The sequence below is a fragment of the Rhodnius prolixus genome, unplaced genomic scaffold, assembly GCF_049639745.1.
Source record: "Rhodnius prolixus isolate KJV_2025 unplaced genomic scaffold, Rpr scaffold_10, whole genome shotgun sequence".
NCBI lineage: Eukaryota > Metazoa > Arthropoda > Insecta > Hemiptera > Reduviidae > Rhodnius > Rhodnius prolixus.
In genome coordinates, this window is record NW_027411615.1 from 22,045,207 (window position 1) to 22,069,387 (window position 24,181).

General features: G+C 31.2%; 3 protein-coding genes across 6 annotated transcripts; 1 reads left to right on the forward strand and 2 right to left on the reverse strand.

Annotated features, from left to right (window-relative positions):
- Nucleotides 1-1,102: 1,102 nt before the first annotated feature.
- On the reverse strand, nt 1,103-6,224 carry LOC141457329 (circadian clock-controlled protein daywake-like). The gene is made up of 8 exons (XM_074134168.1): nt 5,952-6,224; nt 5,549-5,697; nt 5,366-5,459; nt 3,980-4,066; nt 2,384-2,531; nt 2,180-2,313; nt 1,950-2,099; nt 1,103-1,307 (listed from the first exon to the last, which is right to left on the reverse strand). The coding sequence occupies exons 3-8, from the start codon at nt 5,439-5,441 to the stop codon at nt 1,150-1,152; spliced, it is 753 nt and encodes a 250-aa protein (XP_073990269.1). The 5' UTR covers nt 5,442-5,459; nt 5,549-5,697; nt 5,952-6,224; the 3' UTR covers nt 1,103-1,149.
- Nucleotides 6,225-9,083: 2,859 nt separating this feature from the next.
- LOC141457058 (circadian clock-controlled protein daywake-like) lies at nt 9,084-15,267 on the reverse strand. The gene is made up of 7 exons (XM_074133571.1): nt 14,480-15,267; nt 13,953-14,043; nt 12,136-12,222; nt 11,712-11,859; nt 11,083-11,216; nt 9,597-9,743; nt 9,084-9,494 (listed from the first exon to the last, which is right to left on the reverse strand). Exons 2-7 carry the CDS (start codon nt 14,041-14,043, stop codon nt 9,337-9,339), a joined length of 765 nt encoding a protein of 254 aa, XP_073989672.1. The 5' UTR covers nt 14,480-15,267; the 3' UTR covers nt 9,084-9,336.
- Nucleotides 15,268-17,378: 2,111 nt separating this feature from the next.
- On the forward strand, nt 17,379-24,123 carry LOC141456683 (uncharacterized). Of its 4 annotated transcripts, none has more exons than XM_074132864.1 (8): nt 17,382-17,551; nt 20,281-20,340; nt 20,423-20,520; nt 20,802-20,826; nt 21,793-21,873; nt 22,595-22,750; nt 23,559-23,662; nt 23,744-24,123. In XM_074132864.1, the coding sequence occupies exons 1-8, from the start codon at nt 17,440-17,442 to the stop codon at nt 24,062-24,064; spliced, it is 957 nt and encodes a 318-aa protein (XP_073988965.1). In that variant the 5' UTR covers nt 17,382-17,439; the 3' UTR covers nt 24,065-24,123. The 4 variants fall into 4 exon arrangements, with proteins under 4 accessions (XP_073988967.1, XP_073988968.1, XP_073988965.1 ...); XM_074132865.1 differs by having other exon boundaries at nt 17,422-17,559; XM_074132866.1 differs by lacking the exon at nt 22,595-22,750 and having other exon boundaries at nt 17,379-17,551.
- Nucleotides 24,124-24,181: the final 58 nt, after the last annotated feature.

Genomic DNA, 24,181 nt, shown 5'->3' on the forward strand with positions numbered 1-24,181 from the left:
ATGGCCATATAAAAATATATTTTCTGGAACTTCAAAATGTAATTCTTTTTTAAACAGTTCATTATAAGAAAAAAAAAAGTTTAAAAAACAATCAGGCTTTCAAAATAATGAAGAATGTTAAAAAATAACTTTCCAGTTTTCTAGTTTTTTTCATCCAAATTGCTGAGCTCTTATCATATCTAGATCAATAGCTGCAGATTTATATTTTGGTTCTTTAATTTGAGTTCAATTTTATAAATTTTTAATATTGAACTATATTTCGGAATAATTAAATCTCTTTGTCAATAGTTAGTACTTTTATTCAACCGCTCAGCAATTTGCAGCACTTAAATTGCAAATTTATCTGCGTTACTTGGGGCAGAATTCACTTTCATTAGATTGATCATTTGTCGTAAAATTTTCTTTTATTTTTGCTACAGTTTGTAACTTCTTTATTTTGTTCAATTCTAAATATAAGATTTTGCTGGTGCAATTTTATGTGTTGACAGATTAACTTGTCAATAAAAAGGGATCCAAAGAGGGTGCCTGAATATTCTTCTTAAATAACTTTTTAATAGCGCAGCACAAACATAGAAATTTAACAAATCAACGACACAAACAAGGTTTAGCGTTTAGAAAAAGGAGTTTTAAAAATCATAAAAAAAAAAATCACTTCAACTTGACGAACGTCCTTGTTTTTGTTCTGTTAGATGGCCGCACCATGAACAGAATAGCAACAGGAACTAATAAAAAGCTTTTCTATGTTAATATTTAAGAGTGAGATGAAATTGAAAGCATAATTTCTTTTAGAGAAGGAAGATTTTGCAGCTGCTATGATTTATTTAAGAGCATTTGGGAGGAAACTATTTTTATCAGGCGGAAAGCTGCAGTTTAAGGCACTAATTACTTGTTTAATTGAGTACTCCAAAACAAAACTATTTTGGTTTTAAAGTCTTTAATTACAAGTTGTTTTTGATTGGATTAATCGTCATTTTTAAAATTGGTGAAGTCACTGAATGCAGGAACTGCTTTCAAGCTTTAGTACCTTAGGAAAGATCTGACCATAGATGTAAGAAGAAAAAGGTTTCTTATTTTAAAAAAAGTTTAATTTATTAGCATGTAACATGCCGTTTGTATTCTTCATTAAATAAATAGTATACTAAATAAATACTAAAGAGTTTCAGGCAAGAGCTCATCATAAGAATAATTCAACAACATTGGTTTTAAAGCTTCGGCAAAAACGTCTTGCACCATTTTTTCTGCTATTTGTGAGAATGAATTAAATAAAAGTCTTGAGTTGTCATTCAGCAACTTATTTAAAGCGTCATCTGCAAAACAAAAAATTAGCAAACTATTGATTAATTTTTTGCGGTTGCCAACAAAAATGGTTGTTAACAAAACATCCATCTATTTTACTGAAATTATTCGAATTCTTTCTACTTCATGATCAGAGTAGACAAAAGATACATCGATAAAAATTTCAAATTTGAGTTATTGTACATTTCTTTAGCAACCTTAAAAAAAAATCAATCAAAATTACTGATGAGCACATTACAGGAACACTTTCTTAGTGGTCTAACTTTACATTCCTTAGTTAAGCATCAATTATTCATTGATCTGTTCTTTTCTTGATTATTTTTCTTGCCAATGAGTTTAGGCAAATTTTCATATCAACTCAATAAAAAATAACCTCCTGTCGAGTAATTGACATAAATGTTTCTCTCAAATGAAACTTGTCACGAAAACGGTGTATATGATTTTAAAATTTGTTGAATAAAAAAAAAAGCAAACAAAAAAAAATTTCCCCTACATTAATAATTGAACTTGATAAAATCGTAACAGAAAATTAGTTGTGGATTCTAATCCATTGTTGGAGATGTTCTAGGGCACCTGCACTTATTCCACAAGTTTCATCGAAAGGTTCATAATCTATGAATAATTTAAAAAAAAAAAAATATTTTAGTACTCACTAGCCCAGTGCGCGATGCTAGGGTTATAGGTATTCATATGGAATTTCTCATAAGTTTTAAATTTTATCTTGTTAATATTCATTTCAATGAACGATTTTTTCTTGGTTGTTCTAGGTATAAACGTTATATCATGGAATATATGTAAATCACCTGCGGAATAAAATTAATTAAAATAGGAATATTGAAACATAATTAACTAATATAATACTCATAGCCTTTCAAATACTAACCCACTGTAAAGGTGATTAGCCCTCTGCTATTAATTGGTACTCGGAAAAGTTTACCAGAAAGAATGTAATTTGCATCAATTACAACTTTATTCGTTTCGCCGTCCAATAACGCTCTAAGTTTATCCTTATTAAAGCTTGAATACAAGTTAATGAAATAATTACTTTGTAGCACTTATTATTTCTTTATAAAATAATTGAAAATACTTTAATGCAGTCAAATTCATAGTACAAGCTCCATGAATTCGTAGTTTTTCAAGAAGCAAATCCAAAGAGACAGGACCTCTGTGCACACTCATAGAATAATTTCCAGCATCCAATGGATCCATTCTAGGTACTTTAAGTTCTTTAATACCTGTTAAATTGATTAATTATAAATCTCGACTATAGGATGATTGTACTTTAGTTCTATCTGACTACATTTGTTAATGCTCTGGGCATTTCTCAAGAGAGGTTGAGAGGGTTGTAGTTATCCCAAGTGAGTAACATTTCAGCTAATGAAATGTTTTACTAACTGTATAATGTTGATAAGAACATAATGTTCAAATGTGCAGTGTTTAAAGAATTTGTAAGTTCAAATCTTGAGCATAGTAGTAAGAGAAAGTCTTTTGTTGTTTACAGATTTTTTTAAAATGAGAAACCAATATTTTTCAACAAAGAAATAGAAGATAAACAAAATAAAAAATAATAACTTGAAGACGACGATGCGCCGAAAAAAAAAATAACTTGTATGCATTTTTAAATCATTTAAAACATATTCTACTATTATTGGCACTTGTCTTTTTGGCAGCATACTAGACCCAGGTCAAAGTGCCTCACTAACCACTGCTTCCTCCTGATGAGGAACCATCACCTAAACAATATTACCCGCAAGGCCTGGCTCGCCCTTTATAGGTGCAAAAAGCTCCAAAATGGGGATTAAGACCCAATAGGATATAGTGGGTCTATACCAGTCTTGCTGGACTACTGGATAAGGGGGTTGGTCTGGCGAACGAAGATTTCGGTCTATTAGTGATAAAGAACATGCACTTGACTGGTCAAGCTACAGGCAAATCAATAACTATGCGAGAAAGTTTGGCCCGGTTCGAGTCTTTTTTCTGATAGATAACTTCTAAATTCAGCTTCAGTAGGTCTTTTAAAGGTATTATTCCTTCCTGACTGAAAGACTTGGACCTCCAGTGTCATCCTATTATGATAGTGTGATAAACTGACGGTTACAAAACAGAAGAACGAGAGGAAGCCGGTGCTAAACCAACATTTGACATTTGGTAAGCCGCGGTAGGCTGGCTATTAGTATTTTTGGCGGAGGTAATACTTTTATGCTACCGAGACCATAAGGGCAAAAATTATTCCAAATAATTGATATGCAATTAATTCCAGATACGCTATCATCTCGGTATTCAAGCAGCCTTAGGAGGTACTAGGTCAAGGTAAGTGTGGGACTGTACAGAAATGTGAAGGTGGCCAGGATATGGTCTTTCTTGTCTGTTTACTAGGGCATTTGGGATTCAGTGGCAATGAGACGGCAAACAGAAAACAAGTGACCAGTCAACAGAACCTACAACAAATCAGAATTGAATACTAACACTTTTTTTCAATTAAAACGAGGAAAAAAAAACAACACAAATTAGGTTGAAATACATAGTTTACCTAAAGACGTTGCTAACGAATCATTATCAGTCATTATTTACAAATGCATAATATATTTTCTACTAAACGGGCTCCTGAGCTGTTGTTGATCCTCAGAAACAGATAAATAAAGATACCCAAAACAAATCTACTCAATTATATTTGGATATTTACCGTTCTTTAGCAGAGGCATAGCATGTCTGGCAGCTCTCAAAATGCACTCACTTATTTGAGGATCATTTCTAGAACATTTCTGTAATGCTAAAAAACAAAAATGATAATATCTTAGCTGATTTTTATTCAGTTTGGTAACACATTTACAATTCAAAATGAGCTGCTACTTTTCCGTTGTTAAATTCTTTTTAAACATCTTTATAAATTTAGTCAAGTTCTATAGAACTATATAATGATTTCACAATAAACTAGGCACAAAAAAAAATTTTTCTCCTCTGATCATTTGTAGTAATTCTTTCAGATGCAATAGGTCAAGATATTTAATATTATCTATATATTCATTATAAATTTAAAGAATGAGGACTGCATCACTTTTTAAATATTGCCTTTTTAAAAATCTTTTTAAATATATATTTAATTGGATGAGGGTCAGGTCCTTTTCGCCCAGACTCAACAGCCCAAGATTACTTATTTACACGTATTTCACTTACACGATTACGTATTTTACTTAATACAATCGATGCGCACAATTAACAATAGCTTAAATGAGGAAATTATTTAATAATTTAATACATGCATGAGCAAGCTTGGTTTGGAGAATTTGGCCTCTGCTTTAATTGGAACTACGAAATGGAGATTGTAATGCATTAGAGGATTCATATGTTGAGTTAGTATAAGAGAATGTAATGTTAAAATGCTTTTGAAAGAACATTGAGTCAGTAAACAACGTACCCAAATAATGTATCTTGCAACATACTCCAAGATACATTATTAAAAAATAATCTTTGACACCCCCATAAGCTTATAAATCACCGAAAAACCTAAACAATTAGATACTGCGATAGTTTATTAAAATGGTGACTACCACAGTTTACCCTTAATTTTGCATTAAGGTTGGAGTTAGAAGCAGTGCACATTAAGTAAAAACTGTTGAAACTGGCAATTAGTTAATTGTACAAATTGAAATCTAACTTTTTAACTTTCAAGAGATAAATTTCAACTTTATTTAAACATTTTAGTAAAAATAATGTTAAAATTATATTGGGTAGTAAAAAATTGAGTTTAACACTAAAATTTGGAAACCAACAACAGCTTGTAATTTAGCCAATCTCTTCTTAGACAAATAAGATAAGACATCAAGGATTTGTATACAACGTAACATACACGTTTTCTTGATTTTCTGACAGGTTTCAGATTTGCGTCATCATTAAAGGTTGATTAACCTTCAGAATAATTGGTGTAGAGAATAATTATATTTCCACTAAGTTTCTGTCACACATACATTAAACTAACCGAGTCCTAAACGTGCTAGCAAAGACGGTTAAAATCAATGATATTGTCTAGCAGTGTGGGTCCAATTAATTTTCAACGATATGATATACTTACGCCACTTTGGTTTTCCCGTAATAGCAGAAGCCACAAGTATTAGCATAAAAATAGTTCCTTCTGTTTTCTCCATCATTTCTTTCAAAGATATTCACTATAGAGAGTACAAGAAAAAAATATAATATAAATCTTGTCGGTATTATTAATAAATAAAAATCAGAAAATTTTATTTTATGAAAATACCAAAGTTGGAAAGTTTGGGATGAGTTTAGTGACTGCGCGTTGAATTCGCAAGCAGAGGAACCGATTTGAATGATGTGCCACAGTATTTCTGTCTTCTCTTTTCTTCCTTCTTTTATTTCTCTTCTTCAAGGGCCTCTACATCTCACCGTCTGTTGTAAAGCAAAAAAAAAATGCGCCTTAAAAAATAATTGTAGGTATTAAATTCTAATTAGACAATTTCTTAAAATGATTAAAACAAGAAATGCAGATGGGAATTATGATGGTTCGAATTGTCGTCACAAGTTGCTGGCCTATATTTAATTTTCAGATGTGGTCTGCATCATCAGGTGATGCTTTCTAGTTCTAATACATTCTAGAGGAACTCTCAATTTTAAATGATATGGTGTACTGATAATAATATTACGTGTTTTTGCTGGAAGGAATCACAAGCTCATCTTTACATTTTAAATTATTGGTCGAATTCTCCAACAAATTACTGTTATTATACTGTAAAGCCAAAGCTCAGTATTAACTAAATTGCTGTTCTTTATTTTTTTAAAAAATCACTGAATCACATCCTTAAATAGACACACAACAACAATCTATCACTAATTTACCTAGGTTACCGAAGAAACTGTATTTTTAAGAAAACTTCTAAGGAACGTTGTAAGTATAAACAACTTGACTGGTTCATTCAGAGCAGCTATTCTTTTATATACTGCTTACAAACCAATGAACGAACGGATCGTGAGTGGTGCGGGATATATGTGTAGGCATATTTAATATATGCCACTTTGAACATTGTGCTTAATAGTTCCAATATCCGTTTGACCTACATTGCAAAATTTTAATTTCTGTTTTCATTTCTTGTACAATATATATAAATACAAAAAAAAAATCAAGTTTTTTTTCACTTTCTAACTTCAACCTTCATTAGTAGCAGAATATTTTACTTTCTTTTAATGTTAACAGAAAGACTGGCGGACATACAAAATTATCACCAAATCTGCAATCCATTGCGAAAACAAAAGTCTAGACTCCAGACCATAACTGTGCGACCTTTTTCATCAGATAAATTAACATTTATTTCACTACTTTGCCTACTATACGTGCCTCTTACCCTGGAAAAAAAGTTGCAACAGATGAGTCGCCCTATTTTAATTATAAGATGAAGAACTTGGTGTATCCCAAAAGCTTCAAGACATTTTTCTAACGAGTGTGATGTTAAAGCACCTTAGTAGTCCATACTTAAGTGTGGATACTTAATTGTGTTGTGTCACTCGTACCACTACTTTCTGATAAGTCTGGAAGATATTGTATAAGTTTGAAAATTAGTGTGAAGTTAAAAACGCATTTTGTGCTAATGCAGAGAATGTCCCAAACCGATCAGATGGATAGGTAACTTACTTCACAATACTTTTATTTCAACAAAATCCAAGACCTGGACCAGGAATGGTAAATAATAGCATCTTTTGCACTTATCTAATCGGTTACTGTGGTCACCTGTATGAAAACATTTTATTACACTTTACAGAATGTATTATAGTACATATATAAGTCAATAATGCCCTAAAAATGCAGAAAAAGGAGCAGTATTCTCGTTGACGTCTTCTTAAATTTGGCATTAAGTTATAAAATTCTCTACCCCAGTTCATCTTTTATCCGGTTTTATGGAACGGTTTTCAATCTGGATAAACCTGTGTTGTAAGTTGGCTGTTTTAATTCTATGTTAAGTAGTTCTGGCACATTTTGAAACGAGTTTTATTTGACGTTTAGGCCCCTGTTAGTGTGGTGCAGATTTAGACAAAACATTGGTTAAGCTCTTCGAAAGTAAACCTTAAAAAAGCGATGAAGAGTTCTTTTCTTCAGATAATGAAATGTGTCTACTATTAACTAACAGATTATTAACCGGGACGCTTTCTTGAAAATGAGGACCACAGCTGTGTTTCTAAAATATTATGTATGTTCGCTATTTTGTGTGCCACAGGAATCGTGCACCGTAGCCACCTCTTAGGAGGAACTACTTACTATTTCGACAAGTATATCTGTGATTATACTTGGGCCCGGGTCATAATAAAATTTAATTATTTTTAACTTAATATGGTGATAAAATTAGATGTTATCTTAGTTTACACAATAATTTGTCCATGTTAGAGCAGTTTTTGAAAAAAAAGAAATTTATTTCAGTATGTTAGCTTTGTAAAAAAATTTGTTTTTACATTACCATACTTTTTAATTTTTTAGCAAAAACTGGTTTGTGCAAAAGAGATTAGTTTGACAAAATTAGTGTTCATCTTACCATGTAAACTTTTTAAATTTCTCTTATAATGCTTAATCTCAACAGAATTATCAGTTTCACTTTCACAAACGGTCTTAATGTCCCCATTTTCCAAATACAAGCGTAGAATAAATTAACATTTATAATCAAGCCATCCAAAACATCGGCGTAGGTCGAAACATAGGTAGTCGCAAAAATGATTGCAGAAATTTGTTATTTTAAGCATATTTAAGAATGCTGACCATTCTTGGATCTATGATGAATTTAATCAGTTATAATATTTTTATGGTATTACAAGCTGTTTTTTTTTCTAAAACTATGAATTATTAATATTACAAAGTTATTGTAAATAAATGTTGGTAATTTTTTCGCGATTGAAGGCCGATAATTGTTAAGTTGATGAAGACTATCAGTTACATGCAGCCAGCAGAGCATTAATTCCATTAATTCTTAGCTTCCTCCTTGAGGAATATGTGAAGAGAACAAATTTGTTTCCTATTAAAACAGCTCTTTTCTATTTGACTGTCTTCTTAGTGTCTAATAATTTACTTTAACTATTTATCTATTATTTATATTGTGCTGCTATTGGTTAGCCTCCGGCATTCAGCACTATTCTGTGCCGCCGCTACCAATTCGTAACTCCTATCAGACTTCTTGAATTCACTGTTTAATTAAAAAAAAGTTTCATGGCTTTAAATTAATTTCTTCATAGTATTGTCATTCTTTTTATTTGTAGTTCAGTGTCTAATACAAGAGGCGACTTGGGCGGTAGCCGGGCGGATAGAAGCGAGACCCGCAAAACTAACAAGTATTGAAGCGGTGGGTTTGATTCCCTGTCTAGGCCTTAAATTGTATTTACTGGTTATTTTTAAACGAAAACTAAATAGTAAAGTATTTTCGCTAGTCGCCTTCGTCCACAAAACCTTTACGTAGTTGTAAAGCCCACCTAAAAGATAGGCATTACTTTACTTTTTATTTATTTTTTTACATGAGAGGCGATCTTATTGTCGAGTAAGTGCGATTGAAAGGCCGAATTTAATGATAAATTCCAACGGCCAGCACTTTTTACTTCCTTCAATACAAAAAATGACAGATTTTGATTTTCGCCTGGTATCAACTATTGTTGTCTTTATTTAATTTTTTTATCTAGAACTCTGAGAGTTGAGCAGCTGCCCCAATCTGACCCAGAAGGCACCATGATCCTGGTGATGATGTTGAAGTTGAAATATTTCAATTGAATGGCGTTTAACTGGACTCGTTCAGAATAAATTCCATGCATAAGGAAAACATGTTTATTTTAAAAAGTTATCTACAATTTTATTCGTGTTGGGAAATATTAGATTCTTTTACAAGAATGGTCACAGTCCGTTAGTTATGTAAATTAAGTGGGAAATTATGATAATGTTTCTTGTTTTAAGACACAATAAATACTTACAACATACAAACAAAGTAAAGAAAACAAAAAACAAAAATTAACAAAAAAAAATCATTCGAGACACATACGATGTTATTTACAGGAAATACTTTGGTACTAAATTTTTTCTGGAAGTAGATCATTGTAAGTAAATTTGGTAAACATAGGTTGAAACGCTTTTGTAAAAATAGTTTCCACCATAGTCTCAATTCTAGGCGTGAATGCCTTAAACAGTAATTTCCAATTATCATTAACAAGTTTGTTAAGAGCCTGACCTAGATAAAAACAATTTAAATTAAAATTCTTCTTTCTAATTTTTGAAATTAAAACTACTAATATATGATAAAAGAAATAATAAAACTGTTTCATTTCTTTACCTCCTTTTTGAGATGCTGAAGGATTGTTCATATTAATTTTCAGCAGGTTAAGTTTATTAATTTTAAATTTTAATTTTATATCCAAATAAGTCGCACCTTTTGTTGTTTTAGGAGTTAAAAGAACCGTATGAGTTGCTTGCATTTCCTCTGAAAGTAAAAACAAAATGTATAACCAGATTTATGAGATAAAAAGTACTTTTTCAATAAGTAGGTCTCGGGAATAAAATGTTAAATTAAAATGTAGGCCCTACTATAGCGTACCCAGAAGTTTTTATATTAGGAGGGGTTGTTTGGTTAAAGAGAAGTAAACGGAACATTTTTGTTTAATTAATTTAGTAAGGGTATAAGACAATCACAAAGAAAAAAAAAATTGTTTTTGAAAATATTTTTACAAAATAATTTAGGGAAGATAATTTTAAAAAACCAACAATTAATTAGTTTAAACTTATGACTCTTTGAAGTTTACGAACGAGTCAAAAGAAGGGCTGAAAGCTGACGCTAATCCGAAGTATGATATCTCAGTAAGCCTAGCAAAACTAGTCATTCAGACAGAGCTAAGTGATTGAGATTAAACCCATTTAATTTGCTTACATTATAAAAGGTTTGAATCGTAATTTTCTCAAACATATATGCGGCTCAACGGTTATCAAGTCTCATGTACTTTATTCAAGGTATTGTGAGACTTGGACATTTTGATGAGTATTCTACTTATTGTTTGTGTAGCCGGAGATTTGGAGACGGAAGCTAGCCGGCCAGGTCATGCCTGACTGGGTTTCCAGAACCTGGAACTGGTTTCAGGAATGAAGGAACGGGTTTCACGAATTGGCGCATTAGTATAGCCAAGAAAAGAAAGAAAAAAAAAAAAGGGGGATCCACAAATAATTGCAAAAGTAGGGATTTGGCATGCAAAAGTAACTGTTCATAATTGCCAAGAATAAGTTCATTACGGTATTACTCTAGCTGAGTGGCAATTCAGGCATCTTGACAGGCCATTGCAGACAGAGTGAATACATGAAGGGCCAATCAACGGTAAGCCTTTGTGGATTTATCAGAAAGAAGAAAGTAATGACACCACAGTACTATCTATCTATTTCATATCAGCATAAAGAACATTCATGTGTGAGAATTTGGCTTTTTGAATTAGAAATTTGAAAGAAAATATTTCCTGTATTTGTGCCTTCAAGGTTCATCCAAAAGTCACTCTCCAAAGTGTTAAGTTTCTTCAATTGACCCGAATCTAATCAAACTAGTTGTCCGAATTGTCCAAATTCTCCCAATTGTCACAATAGATTTCCTTAATCGTTTCAATGGATCACTCCATAAAAGCTCTATGGCTCTACTTTTATTCTACTCAATCAGCCTTTATCAGCCCTTATCACCGCGGCAAGTAGACTAGATAAAAGGTTACGGTATAATTTTTTTTAATTGATCAAAATGTCAAAAAATAAATAATAAATGTAAATGCTTAAAGCAACATAATACGTACTGAAAATTATTTCTAAATTGCCTTTGCTATCTATTGGTATCAGAAACAGTTTTCCTTTAAGATTATAGTTTCCTAGAACTTTAAGTTGTTTGTGAAAGCCTTCCATGTTCATTTTGAAGATTTTCTTATCAAAACTAAAAGAAAAAAAAGTACATAATAAATGGATTTCTGTTGAATTGATTGACATTTTTAAGGAAGTATGACTTTCTTAGATTAAATAGCTTTTTAAATAGATTTTTTAAAATGTGAAAGGGGCATATTGGCTCCATTTTTTACAAATAAGCTATTCGGGCAAACTTGCCAATCTTATATTAAAAAAGGTATGAATTTACTGACAAGTTAATATCCTTTGAAAACAAACCAAAAACACCTATGATGAACCAATGTGCCCCTAATGTCTTCACAGGTGATCTCTTTGATTGCTGGAGATGATGGAATTCTGTTCAACTCTGTTTGCAGATGCAGCAGAGAGATTTAATCATAGCCCAAGTGCTAGGTAATTCTTCTCATACATGCTTCTTATCACTTACAGCCACCAGAAGATCAAAGAAAATCTCAATGATCTGCTAAAAGAGAAAACAAAAATTTTTGTTTACAGCTAAATATACGCAGATTAATTAATTACTTACTTAACAGTTGTAATTGATATATTTCCTGGGCCTAAAATTTGAGCGTTTTGTAATGAAAAATCTAAATTTATAGGTATTTTGTGTACACCCATTGAATAGTTTTTTATTAACAAAGGATCCAGTCTGGGTAGATCTAGTTTCGGAACGCCTGCAACAAAGATATGAATTTGTAAAGAAGAAAATTGGGCTCTTCAACATTTTACGTTTGAAATAAGAATCTTGTCAAGTAGATAAGACATTTAATATAATAAGGAGACTTGATGCAAACAAGATACTTAGAGTTCAACTTTTTTTTTTAAAAAAAATTGTCCTCCAAAAAGTATTTATTAAAAATCAAACGAGAAGAACTATCTTCTCTTAATTATTGAAGCAATTTGCCAGCGGACATTGATTTTATTGAAAAATATTGAATTTTACTACGCACCTTTTGTTATTATTGGCACTGAATCCTTGGCTGCTTTAAGCATACATTTGTTTAATTCTGGATCATTCCTTGAACATCTTGGAAGAGCTGAAAAAAAAAGATTTATATTAAATGCTAAATTCAACCTAAAAAATTACCATTTCTGATTTAGGTAATAAGGTTCTTTTTGCCCCACCAGATTGGGTAAAGATAGCAGCACTGTTCCCTGCAATAAAATACAATTTACATTACCTCGCTTCTCCACTGAAAAAGGTTAATTAAGAAAGGCTCTTGCAGATATAAAAAGGAGGGTAACTGCATCTCACATGAAAATCCTGTTTGATTGCATTGCAATCGATAGGATGTAACATATTAAATCTTTCGCAACTTGTGGGCAGAGAAGATCACATCACTAGGTAGAAAAGATATTGGTTCGTGCAAAAAAGGAGGCTTTATCCTCAAAGCACAAAACACTTTTGTTGGCTGCTCTCTCTAAAGAGCGGGAATGCTGTAGACCCAAGGTCTAAATCAATCTATTTGATCGAATCAGTTGTATAAATGTTGGAGGACATTACTTCGAATTTATTCACATAAGAGCATAAGCGAATGTTATAGTTCTAGACCTGAGCGAGAGTTATAGTTCTACATTTTTGGTAACCGTCGATGAATAATGAATTTTTCCAAAGCATTCAAGCACCTGAAGGTCGGTTACTGGGCGGGGCGAAAGTGGAACTAAATATAGTTTTGTCAGCATAAACATCAATAGCTTTATTTCCATTACTAGATCAAAATGTAGTGAGAGAAGTAGAGTATAGAAGTCTTTCAGGGTTTTATAATTTCTTTATGAACATATTGCCGGGCTACTGTTCTATGAATCAGTTTATAGCAGTTTCAATTATCCTATAACCTGTAGTACACATATTTAACTTTAACCAAAATATTAAGAGTTTCTGATTCTTCTTATGTTAGTTCGTTGAAAAGAGTTCGAATTAGTAATCAGTACCTTAGAAGGATTAGGATATCCATTGCATTTATGGAGAATGTAAGGTGCATAATGCAAACGTATTATTCAGTGGCCAACGAAACTCGTTTTCCTCGCGTTCTTAAATAAATTTGAACTCGAACCTATAAAAGTATCTTTCTTTTCTTGAGACATCAAAGGGATGTGACATAAAAATTTGTCTTTATTTTTATTTTATTTTTGAGGGCTGATTGAGCTCTATCTAAGAAGAGTTCAGAAATGGTTGGAAACAGGATAGCATTGCTTAAGGCACGCTACTTGACTGGGCAGATAAGACACAACACAAAATGTACCTGCTTATGCAAAGGCTATAATGAAGAGAATTCCGTCGGGGAATTGAAGTCTCAATGGCCACCCAGAGAAGTTGGGTCTAGAAATCAGGTAAGTGGTATGACTGACTGCAAAGCATTCATTTAGAGGAAGATCTGAAGTTTTGTTATTTACCATGTTGGAGAAGCAAATATTTTCCCAGTCTAGGATATTTTTGAGATTTAGGATTGAAAGAGGTGCTGAACATAAGTGACTTCATTCTGGTATTGCATTTAAAAGCCAAATGTAAGCCTTTTTTGGTCACAATTACACTCTTCAAAGAAACAGTAGGTAAATGTTACTTTTATTTCACAAACAAAGCAATAAAGGGAAACACAAAAACTTAACTAAAGGCTTAACGTAATATGTACAACTATTACATATTATTGTACAGTAATTCATAAGTATAATTTAATAAAATTTATCAAATATCGTAGAATAGGCTTAATTTTAAAAAAATGTAAAAATAAAGTAAGTGAAATATAAAAAGGGAAAGTAAAAAACTTACGCCAGTCATTATTTCCAGCTGTGGCGGTGGAAAAGAGAATTGTAAAAGTAATTAATATCATCAGTGATTTTACTTTAGAGTCACAAGACATCTGTAAACACAAGTATTTAAATTTTTTTTAAAAAATCCTGTAAGAGAAAATTCAATTTGAAGTTTTGTAATAAATAATAAATGCAAAAAAAAAGACAAAGATAAATATTAAAAAAGTAAACATCTTGCTCTTTTTTGAAATGTGATTAGTTGGAAGAGCATTGCTGGAAAATATTCGAGACTTTTCCCTCTCAGGAGAGACTGATTATTGCAGCTTTTGATCGGTTTCAGATTCCATCCAACTTTTAGTCAGATGAATGCCTGAAACCGATCGGTCGATGACCACATAGTGAAGCATGTTATTTCCAAAAATAGATCATTTTCAAAGTTACAATCACTACTATACAAACAAGAAAATTCTTATCATTTTCCTGAAATTAGCACAAACAAATGTATTAACTTAAAATTAATTAAAGCAGTAAATAAACAAAACATACCTTGAGAGCTCACTTGAAGGAATGTGGTATTAATAGTCGTTCGGCCCTTTTTATATAAAGTTGGTGTCCTTTGGCCTACATAATGTCCCTTCTGCTAGCATTATACTCTTTAATGAATTTTTTTTTCAAGTATTTGTTAAAAGCCACAATTTTTTCTATTTCATATCTTTTCTTAATAGTTTTTCTTTAAAAGCAATTTTATATTGGTAATCTTCAATTAAAAAAAAAGCTATGCATAATAGGTGACTCATACGTTTAAGATCAATTAAAATATTCGTACTGAATTTATTAGATCAGTGGCTTTTTTTGTCCAAGGCTTATTCACTGCATGTACCTGTTTATTACCGAACAAACATTGAGCTGGTGGTAGGTCTAGATGTTTTCCGCTGCTTAATAAGCTAGCCTACCTTCTTGCACTGCCGTTTCTTTTTGTAGGCTGATATAACATTGTTTTGCAGATGAGTCAATACTTACCGGTAAGTCTAGATGAAGTTGTTTTTGACAATTTCAGGTTTTGCCAATAAATTCGCTTTTTCACTTCCAGCACTGTTACAATGACTGGAAATCCGCTTGTACAATACTTAAAAGCCATTGTTGCTGGACTGGAGTGTTATACAAAGCTTGAAGTCAGTAAGGAGCACTATGTTACCGCCACCTTCACCTTTCTCCGGTAGCTATGGCCTCTATCAAAATATTACCTTATCACCTAATATTGTTTACATTCTTCCCACGGCCATCATTATATCATCTTTAAAGCACCTATATCTCTTTGAACTTGTAGAAGCAGAAACACTAATTGTGTTTCTATAGCAATTATGGGAGAGAATTCGAAATTTCTAGTTACCTCTAGAAATTAGGTTTTGTTTTGTTTTTTTTTTAATCAAAATAATTCTTATTTTTTCTGGAGCCTAGGTTCATCGGCAAAAGTAGGTATTTTACATCCAGTCTTCTCTATTGAGAACTAAGTCTTAAATAAATAAATAAAAATGATGCAGCTAAACTGCTTGAAAGTCTCTTTTCTAATTAGAGCATAGTCTGATGCTGATGAGCAGTATCCTCTTAGCAAGTCACTCTGCACCTCCTAAAATGAATTGTAGAAGAATTGTATCCATAAATCCGTGAGGAAATTGTGTGGAATTACTTAGTTCTTTATCTCAACAAAATGTTGGTTGTTGAAGATCAAAACGCATCGACAAGATGAGTTTCGTTGGATCTTTTCCTCATGAGTGAGACAACCAATGTTATAAAGGTATTTTTACCTTTACTAGAAAAAAAAAAATGAAATAAATATGTAGTTGTTAAAAAAAAAAATTCTAACCTAGTAACCTTATCAATAACCGTAAACCGGAATGGTAAAAGTTAAAATGGTAGAGGCAAGCACATGATAAAAAATATCTTAAAAGTAAAAAGAAACTAAAAAGGAGTTGAAAACTTTGGAGTATCTGTCGCAGCTCACATTACAACTCGAAAGATAAGAACTGTGAGTTTAATTATGGTAGTGTTAGAAGTTTAGTTTAAAGTATTATTAAAGTTGGGAGTTTTATACATTTAGAGTTGACCCATGAAGGTTTGAATATAAAAGTGGTTTCTTATCCTATTGGTTGTTATTAGAAGCACTCATAAAAATGAAAGTTTCACCAGTGAGAAGCATTGATGACAGGAAATTTAAAATCCAACTACCAGAAATACGGTAACACACCTGTAAGAATGTGAATTTGATAATGAATGCAATAAGCCTATTATTAATGTGCTACAATAAGTTCTGGGCGACAAACAACTAGAATACCTACAGTTGATGCAATGCAACGAGATAAACGACATTTGCTTGTAGTCCTGTTTTCAACTCTATCGCAGGATATTTTCGTTTTTTTTTATTGTAACGTTATTTTTAATTTCTCTCACTCCTGTCGAGAGAAATATCCGTTTTAAGGTCTTCTCTGTCCGAAAAGAGGTCTGTATTTGCCTCAGTATGAACAAGTAAAAACTAAAAATCCTTGAAAGCTATTCGTTTGAGTCTAATCAGGAATCCCGATTGACACTTATCTATAAAAATCTCTTTCCGCAAGTAAATAATACTCCACGAAAAATATTTTTCACTTTTTTTTTTTTAGATTTTCTTTAAAATGTCTTAAACAATTTTCTTTAATCCGGCTGGATTGTTCACTGTCGTCAAAAACTTTTATTTGAAACATTTTACCATGAAAATGCGGTCAAGGGAAAGTGGAAGGAAAGGCTTTTGTTTAAACTACACTTTCTGTATTGATGTAGGGTTATTATTTATAGTATAAGGATTTTGCTAATATCTATAATTTTTATATTTTTTTTTAGAAAGATGCGTTTAATTTTAAAGAAAGATTTGGTAGGGTTTTTTTTTCAAAGACATTTCTGAGTTGTGTACAGTTTCATCAATGGATAATGTAAGTATTAAAAAAGGTTTTTTAGAATTTAAAGAAAATTTAAAAGAATCTGAAGAATATTAGATAAAGTAATGTCAATATTCAAACTTTGGTGGGCAAGTTTTTTTCTATCCTTTACCCTTTGATGAGTATCAACCAAACTTGAAACGCAAATATCACAAAAAAGATCAGCTATCGACCAAAGCCAAGGCTTTCAGGTTTTAAAATTTTTTTTTTTTTTTTTAAATATGCTGAAAAATAAAAGATTTCTTTAATAAGCACAATTTATTTCAACAACAAGTAGTTAATAATTTGATGAAACTAAAACAAAAACAGAATTTTGATATTTATTTTATTTTTTTATTTATTTCAGATTTATAGTTGTGAACATTCTTTTTATTATTATTTTATTTCTTTGCGTGTTCACAACCAGCCTGGAGTTTTCATTACCTGAAGAATAAATTTATAAAACAGCTTTCCCACATTTTGTTTTTTTTGAAATTTCCTAAAAACATATGTAATAATTGTAAATACAGATTTACGGTTCTGCAAGAATTTATTAAAATGAATGATGAGTTGAATATTTACGACGATGAATTTGTTAGTATCGAATTGAATTCATGTGTAAGCGGTGTAAATGATGAAGAGGAGAATCATTCTAAAGCGGATTCAAAGGGTAAATGTGTTAGTATTGTCTTAGCAACAACATCTTATGATAACCTAATTAAACTAATCTATAATCCATATTAATGCAACAGCAATGTTCAGCAATGAGGATAAACAATAAATTGTGTGTCTAAATTCACAATCTCCTTAACAAAAACTTACAGTTTGAAATGTTAAGTATAAGGGTTGATTAAACGCCAAAATGCACACAAATCAGCAAGTATCCAACATTTCATTCATGCATTAACTTTTTATTAAATTTTTTAGAATTTATTAGATGTCACAGACCCTTATGCTGGCCACTTCATTCATAATATTTTTTTATTATAATTATGATAAAATGAGTGATGAATTATTCTGAGTAGTCACATATACATGCATGTTAAAGTAGAAAAAAACAAAGTTAGAGTCGGCCACTTTTTAAATTTCAATCACGGAGGATTTAAAACAATATTTCAGTCTTGAATTCGTCTTACCTGTAATTAACAGTTTGATTATTATAAATAACTAGATATTACAGTCAATCTACAGTGCTACTTGAACATATATTTTGTAGACGAAAATGGCTAGCATAAGGGTCTGCGACATCTAATAAATTCTAAAAAATTTAATAAAAAGTTAATGCAGTAAAATTACTTAAATATTAATGAAGTATGAATGAAATGTTGGATACTTGCTGATTTGTGTGCATTTTGGCGTTTAATCAACCCTTATACTTAACTTTTAAAACTGTAAGTTTTTGTTAAGGAGATTTTTGTACCTTTTGGATAGATTTATTTATAGTTTTATAGAGGGTTGCAAACAATAACATATTTACACAGCACAAACATTTATGAATATATCCTCCCTCTCCTGGCTCTGTGTATAGTTAGCCTTTAGATCCTGAAACATAAGTAACTCCGACGGACCCCTCATCCTTTCTCACCTGGGCTTGGGACCGGCTTGGCGGACTTAGTCCGTCAGTTAGTTTAGTCACATATAAAAAATAAAACTACAACGCATATATAATATAATAAAGTAAGAGCAGACCATCGCTTTACTGTTATGCAGGGGAGCCCTAACCCTTTCATCCTCCCAAATTTTATCAATTCGAGCTAAGATTTACAGAGTTATCAGTAATAATAATATTGGAGGGGGCCTTACATACATTGGGCGAACTCCCCTCCCAAATATGCACAGCGTCGAAACCTCTAAAATGCAAATCTACATAAAATTTTGAATAATATGACACTTCATTCATGAAAATCGGTTCACGCGTTGATAATTTGAAACGATTGCTATACTTTCCCTTAACAAGTGTAAGAGCAGACCGTCGCTTTATTGTTACAAAGGGGAGCCTTAACCCTAACATCCTACCAAATTTTATCAAAATCAGGCCAAGTTTTACAGAGTAATTAGTAATAATAATTTTGGAAGGGGCCTTACATAAAGGGGGCTAACTCCTCTCTCATTCGATGTGCAGCGTCGAGACCCCCAAAAGGCACATCTACATAAAATTCCGAATTGAATGACACCTCATTCATGAAAATCGGTTCGCGCGTTTAGGCGCTTCGCAGTTTACAAAAAAGGTAACAACAACAACAAGAAGAACAACAACAATTTTTGAAAATGTTGTTTTTGCGCAATTTTCACATTGCTTTTCTCGAAAACTAATAAATCTATGTTATTACGAAAAAATTACAGTTATAAAGGAGTATTTGCACTATATTTTAAAGAAAATTTGGGAATTTTATCTTTTATAGAAAAAGAGAAAAAAAATGCCAAAGTTGGGTATATTTCAGCGTTACGCTTTTTCGTGCAGTTTTTGACGATCAACCCTTATACAACTGTCCTACCGGACAGTCTTAATGAGCACATCTGACCAGCACTTCTTTCTTCTTCATTATGAATGCAATCACCTACCTGATGTACAGTATATTTTACTTCACAAGCAGAATTTATAACTATTTTCCAATATTTTTTAAGCCTATTTGAGTAAGAATAATAAAACCAAACTGCTCAAACATTGGGATAAATGAATAACAAATATTTTGTTTTCAATTCGAACAGTAAATGGATATATAACCATTCTTCTAAGCTGTAAGAGAATGACTTCATCTTCATAGTGAAAATGAGGAAGAAATATTCTTCGTTCTGAATCCCAGCATGTTTCGTGTTCGTGCTTTGATATCTAGAATTTTTATTTCCTAGATATACATATTCTGGCTGTATTTATTAGTTTCTGTACAGATAAATTTTCGAAGTAAAAGAAAACTTAAACCTAGAAATATTTACTTGCGTCATTTTTATTTTTAGCTAGGCTTAGAATCTGTGTAACTTTTATTAAAACTGTCCAGTAGGACAACTGTATAAGGATTGATCGTCCAAAAGAGCACTAAAATTTTAATTTGATTTTTTAAAAAAGAAATCGTTGAATATTAAGAAGTATTAACAACTGCTTCATAGCAGAGAAATCCTTAATGAACATTATTTTCCCATACTTAAAACTTAAAAGTCTTATTGAAATTATTTTCAAATACAGTGCCTAAGTAGATAGATAAGAAGCCTTTCTAAAAAAACGTTTTCACCGAAGGGAGGGATCGTCGCAACACTTAGCGTATATGTAGATTCTTTGCAGTAAATCTTCTTTTAAAAAGAGGATTTACACTAGAGCAATGACGATTCCAATTTGTGCGACAACACTAACCCAAACCTGTTCCTTTTTTACAATAATTTTGAATTTATTCGTTTTATTTCCAGGTACTCTTAAAAAAAGAACCAAAAAATTACTGTCAACGCTCATTTTTTGGAAAAAACCAAGTATTATTAGAATTTACTACTTTTTCTATTAACTTAAATTGATAAAGAATTCATAATAAACAAAATTATTTTATTTATCTAGAAAATGCTGAAGTGAATGACCATATTAATAAATCTCAGACATTCGAACAGAAGGAAAAGTATTCGACATTGGACAGTACGGCAACCACATCATCTAGAGTAACTATCTCGTAATAATAGCTCTATCACTTGGTTGAATTTAGACAGGTGTATTTCCCCAGTATAATCCTCTTTCCAATTAAAATCTAATTTTCGCACTCAATAATTGCAATGTGTTGATTACGATGAAAGTAATTTTGTCTTTACAATAATTTCTCGATGATTGTACATAACTGTGTGCAGTCATGGATGGAACTTGAGTTGATTGGAGAGGTCAGAGAATAATTGAAAAGAAAGTGATTTATGTGTTGAAATAATAAGAATATCATTCTTCTTTTTAGGAAGCTGATGGAATTAAATACAAAGGTAACCGTCAAGATTATTTTTATTTTAGTTTTTATAATCTGACTTCGTTGATGCCCGGATTCTTCCTGAACACCAACAGTGTTTTCTCGCTACAGTTTTTAAATTAAATGTATACAATAAGTAAATAAGAAAATAGTTAAGATACATTGTGAAAGGGTGCATAAAAAAAAAACAGCGCGCTTGAATTTGAACCCAGCATCTTTGGCTTGCTAGTCCACCTTGCTTTCAACAGAGCTAATTTCTCGTGAAGTTTAATAATTGCTCATTTAAACCTTTGTTAACAAATATAACTAAACTAATTGTATTTTGTCATCGAATAATGAGAAATGAATAGATGAAGTTAACTGTAAACTGCTTTCCTATAAACTCTTCAACTTCTCCACAAGGTTTCTGTTTGGAAATCTGCTCTGATTTCCTATATATTATATATGGAATAAGTATATACCTCAGCTAGCGAATCATTCAAACTATATTTCTTCCATATTTTCTAACGGTTTCTTAATTTCTAAATACCCATTGACACTGAGAACAAATAAAGTGAAATTTACTTTTTCAAATAAACTTTACGAATAAACTGCAATGAGATGTTATAGAGGTGGATAGAAAACAGTTAAGTTAATGTAGTAATTTATATTTCTCAACTAAGGATAAAAATGGGAATCGAACTAGTAATACATCTTAGCCTGGGGGTTCATAGGTCTGATCAATTTGTCATCTTTGATTGATTAAGGTTAGAAACTCCAAATTCATGGAAATAAATATTGATTGAGGGAAAAGTTGTTCCAAAAATAATTAGATACCATCTGGCTTTACACTAAGCAACACCGGATTTTTTTTAAGGCGATACATTGTTTATACAATCCTGTTCAATTTAGCATTTGTTTCGAAATATGTTCACTGATTGTGACTTTTTATAAGTTCTTTTTCAGGGATAAAATTCTAAAATAGTGTTTTGAAAAATTTCAGGGTTCCGTGAGAAAAAAAATCACATTAAAAAAGAAGATTGGAAAGATTTATTTGAAGAAGGCAATGCCCATTTTCATCAAGGTATATTAACTTTGTTTATTATTATTATTTGTTTTTAAATAAAAGTAATTACCGTTTCAATATGGGTAAACATTAAAAATGTGGTTAGTACTGTAGTGTTGATAATATTTCTGATTTTAACCGCCATAGCATACATGCGTGCCACGATGTGGAAAAAAGTAAATAAAAAATTGTCTACTGAATGATTAATTCCAGAGAGATAATTGAATTTGAAAAAATAGGATACGTCTTTATTGTAGAAGCTAAAGCAGTCTTCTTAATCAAAGTATTTTGTTAAATAATTTTGTGTACAGATTTAATTAAATAAAAAATCTTAAATGTATTCTAAAATCGAAAACTCATATTCAGAACAAGCATTTAGCGTTACATTATAAAGAAAGTCGTAGTAATAGTGTTATGATTGTTCAGTTCATTTATTTTTGGGAGCTTTGACTTTTAAGACTGATAAATGACCTTATTACAAAGCGCTAAATAAATTCTGATAACTCTTGCCTAAACGAGATTCCAGTAAACATTTCTAGAGCTAGATCTATGTAGAGCAATTAGGTAAGAGCTGGATCAATACAAGCACACACCTATTTTATTATTATATGAACAATCTACTCCATGAACCTGTTAGCTTTAAAATGACAGTGCTTATCGAAAGACGATAAGTTATTTGTATATTTTCTACATAAATTGTCAAGTTGAAATCTAAAATTTGTATATGTGTATTTGATAGGGGATTACCAAAAAGCGGCTAATTTTTACACAGAAGCATTACTTCTTAATCCAAAGAATGAAACAAATTTCCATAACGTCATGTCTTCTATTTATACAGAATTAGCTGCAATAGATTTAGGACGCCATTCCTGCGAAAGTCCATTGCAAAAGAAAAGTAAGTTGATTTATTAAGACTTAAGCAAAATAAAAATGATCAATGACTGATTGAATTCACTTGCGATTTGCTTTTACATCAGAATTCTTTTTTTTTAGCTTGAAAATATTTGTCGGAGAAGTAACTTATTTCCGATAAATTAATTTAGAATTATTTTTTAAAGCATGATTATATTGAGATTTCTCAAATGGTAGTAAACATATCTAAAGACATAAATTTATCATGAAAAATAGTTTTGGAATGAAAATTAAAGGGACTATTCAAAAATGTCATAGATAACATTACTTGGATGTCTATTTCTGTGCTCCGACATGTATCGACTTTACTCTGAAATTTATATAAAATAAATAATAATAATAATATGGATTAGGGATTAATTAGCTGAGGGATTAGCGCACCAAATTCTGCCGCGGAGATCCTGAGGCCGAATCTAGCTGCCTGTCCTTAGATTTCTTTTTGTGGTTATTATTATTTGGTTACTATTATAATTTTTCCAAGATAGTTTTGCCTCTTACATGGACTACAACACTGTCCATTAGTGACAATGAGTTTTAGCGGCTCCTGGGAAGAGAAAATCTAAAAGAAGCAGGTTATACAGGTTAGGAATAAATCGAAAAACCTCACTGTTGCAATACTTTGTCGTACTCTTATGAGAAAGTAAAAATTAACTAATACAAAGCGCCAGCATCCATTTATTTTTGCAAAAAAAAGTATATATATTTACAAATTAATGCAATTCATTCTGACTAATGCAGTTCAGTGATAAATAGGTGATTTACTTAATATTAAACAGAACATATTGTTTTAGTTAAACAACTAATTTGGGAAGAAAAGAAAAGAAGTCAAATGAATTTGTTCAAAAATAAATTTGTCACTTTTCTGTCAACTTTATCTATAGAAGAATTGAAAAGTGTCAGTATTTCAATTAGATAAAAAGTACTAAGATCAAGGAATCTGATAACTCCACGTTAATTATATATTTTTATTTTATAGATTGCCCTACAATTCAGTCTCTGTGCTTATGATTGTCAAAAACGATTCGCTGAGTTTAAAGGAATTGAAACTTTGAAAAAAAATTGTGCATACATAATAGTTCGGTTTGAAAGAATTAAAACTCCATTTGGTATAGCTATAACTGCTCATCTAATCGACAGAAGTGGTGCATATAGTGTTGTGTTTCTTCCGAAGTGTTATATACAATCATTAAATCATTTTGTTATTAATAGCTATAATAAATGCCTTTCTGGTAACAAAATTAAATTGTTTTATAGAGGCACAGATATGTATGGACCAAGAATGGTGTTCAGAGTTTAAATAAAAATGTTTTCATAAAGTATAAATATATTTGTAGATTAATAGAAAGGGCAAACAGATATTACTAATCGTAAATTATTGTCGCCATTCTGACTTATTACTATGAATACGTATAAT